At 46.7% G+C, this 8,036-nt stretch overlaps 1 protein-coding gene across 1 annotated transcript; it reads left to right on the forward strand.

Moving 5' to 3' along the window:
* Positions 1-1,844: 1,844 nt before the first annotated feature.
* Positions 1,845-4,444, forward strand: irf2bp2a (interferon regulatory factor 2 binding protein 2a). The gene is made up of 2 exons (XM_026356425.1): positions 1,845-2,985; positions 3,325-4,444. Exons 1-2 carry the CDS (start codon positions 2,151-2,153, stop codon positions 4,041-4,043), a joined length of 1,554 nt encoding a protein of 517 aa, XP_026212210.1. The 5' UTR covers positions 1,845-2,150; the 3' UTR covers positions 4,044-4,444.
* Positions 4,445-8,036: the final 3,592 nt, after the last annotated feature.

An 8,036-nucleotide genomic window follows, 5' to 3' on the forward strand; every position in this document is an offset into this window, starting at 1 on the left:
CGGACTGAGTGGAAAGGAAAGGATCAAAGCATTAGGCAACTGTTTCCCACCAATCTTAAGGAAAGAATTTGTTTATTTGCCTCTCACAGTAGGCATTTCCTAACACTTCCTACTGTTGTTCGCCCAACAAGGGATTGTAGAGAAAGCAGTGACGGGAAACAATGTGTTAATACAGTAGTTTACAGTCAGAGTAACACCGAGGACGCTGAAACCTTGTGACGTCTGTAAATGTTCCAAAGGGAATATTATTGTGTTGCATTGTTGGGTGTGCTCATTCATATGTTGGCAGCCGTACAGCAACAATACTCTAAAATCACATGACAGCCGCGCCGCAATTATCCTTGCTTGGTGGCAAACGCTGCTTTGAGCGGCGACATAACTGCTTTATTTTGTTTGTGGAAAGCCTTTGAAGGAGCAGCCTCATGCCACAGTGCGTGATCACGGCTGCAGGCGGAGAACCAAGTGGCCCGATGTCCCAGAGATGGGTGAGGCGGATGAGGGTACGTGACTAAACATCTTGCTTCCTCTTTTCAGCGTCACATGGACTTGCACAAACATATCCTGCTTTGTGTCTGCAGGTTTCAGACGCATTGCCTCACCCAAAGCCGGAGGCTAAGCTGCACTGAGTTGGAATGAGACCAGATGAGAGGGAGGAATCTGAACTACTGGGACACTCCTCCAGTTCAAACGTACACTTTTACTTCAGGGGCTTTTGGCTGCTTTCTGCTACATGACCTGAGCGGAGTAACATTTTTCCCTCATGTCAAACACACAGCATGATAGTGCAGTCATTAATCTTGCTACAGCTCTCAGTCTATTTCATCTTTTGAGCTGGTTGGTTTATTGTTCTTTTTTTTTTAAATAAAGAGTCTGAATGGCTGATTCACTGCACTGTAATTTCATTTAGTGGTGGCAGATCTGGATGACTGACTGCTCACTGCACTAAAAATGTGGGCAGAGCTATATTCACGCTGTAACCCCGATCCATTCAAGTTTACAACACACCAGCTGGAAATCCCCACCTCATGACAGAGCTTCCTGGTTACTGGCTTGTGCAGGCGCTTTTTTTCTTCTTTTCATATTAACAGGGGAGGGAAAATGTGATCTAACCCAGGTCAGTAGGCTACATGTTAAATTCATTCAGAAAGCCCTGTAATAATCCTAACATATTCCCTTTATTATTTATTTTATTTATTATACTCAGCTATAAAGAGCACTAACTGTGCTGCCTAATGTTGCTGCACATTTTTCACAGTATAACTACAAATTCCCACTGGATTACAGTAGCCTAGTGGTTTTTTTCCTAGAGTCGACCCACCTCATTCATTGCACAGCAGTAGTAGTAGCAGCTCATGGCGTCGAGGCGCTGTGCATTGAGAAAAACAAGCTGCAGCGAGCGCTTCTCACCCTGAACAGGATCATGCTCTGAATTGAGGACAAAGCAGCAGAGAACTGGAGGAGTCTCTGTCTTTTATCCCCTGGTGGTCTACAGCTAACAGCCACAGATAAATAAATAAAGAAAGAAAGAAAGAAAATCGGCATCGTAATATGTAGCAGGTTTGATAATAATAAAACGAGCAGTGGGGTTATTCCCTTCAGTCGGAGGAGGCGGTGGTGTAAAAGCTGAGCTGGGTGCAGCTTTGGCACAAGTTCAAGTGATTAAATTAAAATAAAAAAATAAATAAAAAAAGAAGCAGTGAGTGACACAGGCTGCAGCAAAGTGTGTGTGTGTGAGTGTGAGGGGGGGGGGGGGAGAGAAGAAGCAGGAGCAGGAGCAGGAGGAGGAGGAGGAGGAGGAGGAGGAGGGGGTCTGTCGAAGAAATCAAGTCAATAGAAACTGAAGTGGAAGCAGGCGTTTAGAGCTCCGTGGTGACGTCACTGGTCCACATTGAGCCAGTAGTAGCGGCTCGGTGCAGCTAGAGAGAGCAGCGCTGCAGGAAGGGACGCACGGCATGAACCTCTCCCTCTGAAACTCGACGTTGTTGCTCTAGAAGTCGGGACAGGACCGGGTTTATTTTGGGTTTTTTTTTTCCCCGACGAACGGAACTTGCTCTTTGGTTCGCTGACTAAAAGGGAGCTCGGAGGAAAAGCGGGACACGAAGACTTGTTTTGGGTTTCTTTTTTTTTTCGGGGGGTCGACGACGAGCGCCATGTCGTCCGCGGCGGTCGCTGCTTCTTCCAGGAGGCAGTCGTGTTATTTGTGCGACCTGCCCCGCATGCCGTGGGCCATGATCTGGGATTTTACCGAGCCCGTCTGCAGAGGATGTGTCAACTACGAAGGAGCAGACCGCATTGAGTTTGTCATCGAGACGGCCCGGCAGCTCAAGAGGGCTCACGGGTTTCAGGAAGGCAGGTCTCCCGGGCCGGGGAAGTCGCAGCTCTCCGGGAAAGACATCCAGGCGATCAACCACGCTGCGGCGGGAGACCCCGGCTCCCGGCCGCCGCAGCCGCTGGACCGCTACCCGCTGTCTTCCGACCGTCCGCCCAGGCTGGGTCCAGAGTACCAGTCTGTCCGGCAGGCGAACGGCATTCCCGTCCCCAATGGATTTCCTAAGCCCGACGAGCCGCCGGAGCTGAACCGCCAGAGCCCCAACCCGCGCAGGAATAGCACGGTCCCTCCAAACCTAGTGCCTTTGGTTAACGGGAACATGCCCCCGGTGCACCCCGTCAACGGCAGACCGGGCCAGATGGGGCTTCCCTCGGCTCTGGCGGCCGGTAGTCCCGCCGACCTGGGCAAGAGACCCGCGTCAGTGTCCAGCACCGAGCACGACAGGGAGGTGAAGGAGAAGCACAGACCGGACAGTCTCACGCCGGAGATCTCCGAGAGCCACAAAAACAGGGCAGAGCAGGACTGGATGGGGAAGGGCAAGACGGTGAGGGACCTGATGGCTCTGCACACTTTCGACAACAGGTTCAAAAAGGACCATGCGGCCATGCAACAAAGGGTTATGGGCTATGAACCCAGTCCCACGGCTTCCAAGTCAGGTAAGCATCCATAATGTTAAAAACTAGAACATATTGTGCAGCGTGCACCTACAGCTAATCTGTATCAACCCATCCAAGCCCAGAAGTGGGCCAGCAGCACACAGACACATGATAAGTAGAGTAACATATGTGCAAAGTAACGTGTCTGCATTGATCAGTATTCTCCACGTTTGTTGTGGTTGTTATTGGTTTGTTTATTTATTTATTTGTAGCCTGTGGTGCAGCAGAAAACAAGCAAAAACAAACAGACGTAGAAAGCTGTTCCCTCCCAGTGTGATTGTTCGTTTTTGTCTGAGCTGTGCAACTCAACTCTTTGGTTTAACCCTTTCCCACCTCCAGACAGAGGAAAACACCCGCGGAACATGAAGAGAAAAGCGTCACCTGAACCAGAGGGAGAGGGGACAGCTGCCAAGCTCAATGGAGAGGGACAGCAGTGGTTACCACCACCTACTGAAGGACTGAAAATGCCTCCAGTTCCCCCGCCAAGCTTTGCCTCTCCCCCTTCCACGATATCCCCCCACTCCCGCACCACCCCACCTGAGGCGGCCCAGAACAACCAGTCTCCCATGGCGGCTCTCATCATGGCGGCAGACAATGCAGGTGGGAACAGTTCTCCCAAGGACGCCAACCAAGTCCACTCCACCACACGGAGGAACAGCAGCAGTCCCCTCTCGCCGTCCTCCATGAATCAGAGGAGGCTGGCGCAGAGAGATGCGTCTGGTGCAGGAACCCCCCACGTGCCAGGCATGGACCAAGTGCACCCCCAAAGCATTCCGGACTCCTCTGTACCTGGCAGCATACCGCTGTGCTGTACGCTGTGCCACGAGCGTTTGGAGGACACACACTTTGTTCAGTGCCCGTCTGTGCCCTCTCACAAGTTCTGCTTCCCGTGCTCGAGGGAAAGCATAAAGCAGCAAGGTGCCACAGGTGAAGTGTACTGTCCAAGTGGCGAGAAATGTCCCCTGGTTGGCTCGAACGTACCGTGGGCTTTCATGCAAGGAGAAATCGCCACCATCCTCGCAGGAGATGTCAAAGTAAAAAAGGAGAGGGACCCTTGATTTTGTTTGAACACTTCTTTGGGGAGGGAAAGCAAAAATATGAGTATAAATATATAAATATCACATACATACCATTCAAACAAACTAACGGACTTGTACATATTGGACCCAAGGGAAGAGTATACTTCGTAAACATGGTTGTATAATTTTTGATTTTTGAATACATTGTGTTTCTATATTTTTGAAGATAAAGGTATGTACTCATTATAATGGACTACGTTCCTCTTTGTTGATGTTTAACAAAATTCTTGATGTACTTCTAGGTCTGGTGGCAGTTCCTGTTTAACGTAGAATGTGACTAATGCTACTCTACGAGCACTTGGCAAAACTGAAATGCTTTTAGCTGTACTTGTATGCACTTGTTTAAAAATTGCCAAATACAATTTCTGATCTTGTATGAACTTACTGTCTGAGCTTGCTTCATTTGAGTGATTAAGTTACACAGGACTGTGGACAGATGATGAGATAGGGCTCTCTGCTCTGATACGCAGGCTTGTTGTGACGGCTCAGGAGACTTGATTTACGCTGCACAACATAAGTAGGCTACTGTTGCGAGCTGCAGGACGGCAGCTTCCCTGCACACAAGCCCTTTTTTTTTCATGATTCGTGACTCATGGAAGAGCAATGTTGGGGAGAAATTAAAACAATACGCATTGTTCCAAATTCGCTCCAGTTTGTGCATTACTGTAACTGATTGCAGCGTACAGAAATAGGTGCCAAGTCATGTTCAGTCAGTTGGAATCTGTTGAGTCAGTAACGTGAGAAAGTGCACGATTGTCAACATGAGACCATAGTGCAACTATGTTGTTAAACGACAAATTGGTACTCTTGCTGAAACTAATCACTCCAGATAACATTCTCAGCATTTTCCTTTTGTGGTGGCACCACATACTTTCAAGCTGGAATTCAAACTGTGTCAGGTTTTATTTATTTTTTTCAATAATTTAAATAGACCTTTAATCCTACGTTTGACTCTCTAAGCAGCTGACAAATCCCAATTTATGAATAAAACCAAGGCATGACTTAGGACTGCACAGCACCTCTTTAATTTCAGTTTTAGCTGATTTGTGTACGTGTGTGTGTGTGTGTGTGTGTGTGTGTGTGTGTGTGCGCCACACTAACACAAACTCTGATCACAGATGCAACGACACTCTCCCAAATGCAAAGAACACATTTCTGCCTCAGTATGCGGTGTGTGTGTGTGTGTGTGTGTGTGCTCTGTTAGAGTAAACAACAACGCTGTTGCTCCCTTACATACCAACCTCTGTATCTCTTCAGATGCAAATTTAATTGTTGCAGATTCGTGGCAGCGCAGCCATAAAAACAGCAATTCTGTCTCCGTAATGGAAGGCAGGCAGCCAGGCTCATCTCTACAAGCAATGAGCGGCTTATGGGGTGTTAAGTGACAAACTGCAGTTACTGTGTCTGCAAAAGAGAAGCAATCTTGAGACTGTTTTTTTTTTTTTGCTCCCTCAGACAAAGAACTCTCGCTCCCGTGTAGCTGACACTGCAGCAAGCGGACACTGACATGGAGGAAAATATCTGGTTGAGAGGAGGAGGACTTGGTGTAGTAGGCAGTTGCGTAATTATTAGAGGCATGATGTGCTTCCTGCTCATGTTTTATCAAACTCTTAACTCCCTAAAATTCAGAAAGACCACACATCCAAAAAAACAGATGTTGGGTTGTTTTGCACTTAAAGGCCCTCGTGCAGCTCTTATGTTGTTGCTTTGTTGGCACCCATGAGTCTATTGCTGGGCATTCATGGCCCTCACTGCACAGATAGAAGGATATTTTAGTATTCAGCTCTTTATTAAGCTGTGTAGTGCCCTGATCAACGGATATGTTGGATTAGGATTTGTTTAGCCAACTCAGGCTCTATGGATACTAATTGCTACCCAAGTGAGAAGACTAAAAAGCAGCAATGGACAAAATAAGCTCCGTTCATTTAGAGCAAGTCAGCTGTTTGTTTATAGCCCTTTTCCGTTCTTTGGAAAGTTATCTTATCAGTTGGACTTTAAAACCAGAAACGCAGCCCAATTTGATAACGGGTGACACTTTACTGTGCTTGTCAACTACACACCCACTCTATATTCCATCTTACATGTTTGATTTTTATTTTTTTATTTGTCTGCACTGTGACCTACTTGTTCTTTATGTACTCGGCGTTGACATTGCAACATATGCGATCATGAGAGACAGGAGCCAGGTCTTCATAACCTGGCTGATGGTATCATGTGATTAAACACAAAAGAACGTTTCTTCCTCCTCATAAAAGATTTATTGCAGAAGAGCCAATACCTGTTTGTTCAGTCGTGGCTAAAATAGCCTGCGGCGTATCAAATACTTTGATAATGTGTCCCTGGAAGTGTCTCTGTCATAACACAGTGCTCTGGTGTTGCATAGTTACTGGTGAAAGCGGTGCACAGCAGATGCTTCGGTGCAGCCTGTCCATTTGTATGCAGGGAGGGAACATCATGGAGAGCTTTCAGTAAACAACCAGCAAGGTCACGGAGAGTTGATGACATGCAGTTCAGCCTTAATTTTTATGATTATATATTTTTTGTTTATGCTGCTACTTAAGTGAAACATCTCCTCTGTTTTCAGTATAATCATGGAGGAGCCATTTGTGGTTAATGACTCACAGGCTCTCATTTTGTTTACTTAAATGAACCTTTGGGGATTTTTAATGTTGAAGCTCCCGCTTGCGAGACAAACATTGTTTGACTTTGATGTGCTCTTCCCCTGGAACCATTTTACAGAAAGACTTGCGAGGCATGTCGTCTGGGACTGAGCCAGGTGGAGCTCAGGTGAAACTGTTATCACTTTGGGCAAAGATTAATTTAGATTCTTCCTTCTTCCGCTCTTTTATGATACCAGCTTGGTCTAAAGCAACAGTGGAGCACAGTTTTGAGTCACGTAGCCTGCAAGCTTACGTCCAAGTATTTGATGCTCCAGATGTGAGCTTTTTTTTTTTAGCAGATTGCTGCAACACATCTCTGTTTGATGGAGTTACATTACACAGGCCTGTTAATCTAGCAAAGTAAAAGGCAATAACACACTGAAGCATCCATTGCTGTGCCTTCAATGGTTAACTCAGCTGTGGGCTGATGTGAGCACAATTTTCTGAACTTGTTTGTCGTGTGTCTGCCTCAATATCGCTGATATGAATAAGAGATACTCCCAAGATCTCTGTCTACACAACATAATCACGTTACATTCACATTTAATCGCATTCACATCGCTAGCAGGTGGAGCTAACGCTGACATCTACGTCGACGTGCGTTCAAAAATGTGAATCCCTAGGCATTTATTTTACATTAAAATGTTGAAACTGGTCCAGTAGGTGGGTGGAGGGGAGGGAGGGCCTGTGTGGGAGACGGTGCAGCACTCAGTGTAACCAGCTGTTTTACTAATGAATCTATGTTTAGCACAATAAATCAAAAGGCACGCTTGTGCTGCTGTAATCCCCTGAAAGCGAGCGGAGACAGAGACGCGCCAAAAGGAGAATCTGGTCCACATTTCTCCGCTCCCCGTATAACTGATCCGTGTGGTTAATTTTAGACCTGTCAGGGAAAAACAAGGTCACGGCAAATGTTGTATCAAGGACACGCTCAGATTTGCCTCTTTTTTCTTTTCATCAATCAAAGTTTCCCTTTAGAGTTGGGGCTCGGGCTCCTGCGAGACTAGTAATGACGGTCTCTTTTCTCAGCACCGGGGAGAAACTGGAGCTCCAACCAGCAATTAGGAGAAGCACAGCTAAATCCGCAGGATGTGTAAAATTTCCCTTCTGATTCTTGGCATGGCTCAGAGAGGAGGGTTTACATCTGACTGGTCTAGCCTGTTTACCATGAAGGCCTGCAAAGTTAAGATGATTACAATGCTGAGTGCCAAATTTGTTTTCTCTCAGACTGGTTTGAGACCCAATTACCGCTAAAGGCCCATGCACTGTTTTGAGTTTTCTCTGCCTGAGTGTTTTTTTGGATTGCAGTTCA

The sequence above is a fragment of the Anabas testudineus genome, chromosome 15, assembly GCF_900324465.2.
Source record: "Anabas testudineus chromosome 15, fAnaTes1.2, whole genome shotgun sequence".
NCBI classification, from domain to species: domain Eukaryota; kingdom Metazoa; phylum Chordata; class Actinopteri; order Anabantiformes; family Anabantidae; genus Anabas; species Anabas testudineus.

Excerpts from the sequence above, each read along its gene's own strand:
- irf2bp2a (XM_026356425.1), top strand. The coding sequence starts at position 2,151 with ATGTCGTCCGCGGCGGTCGCTGCTTCTTCCAGGAGGCAGTCGTGTTAT. Across the intron at positions 2,986-3,324 it reads TCCCACGGCTTCCAAGTCAG|ACAGAGGAAAACACCCGCGG; the intron begins GTAAGCATCCAT and ends TCCCACCTCCAG.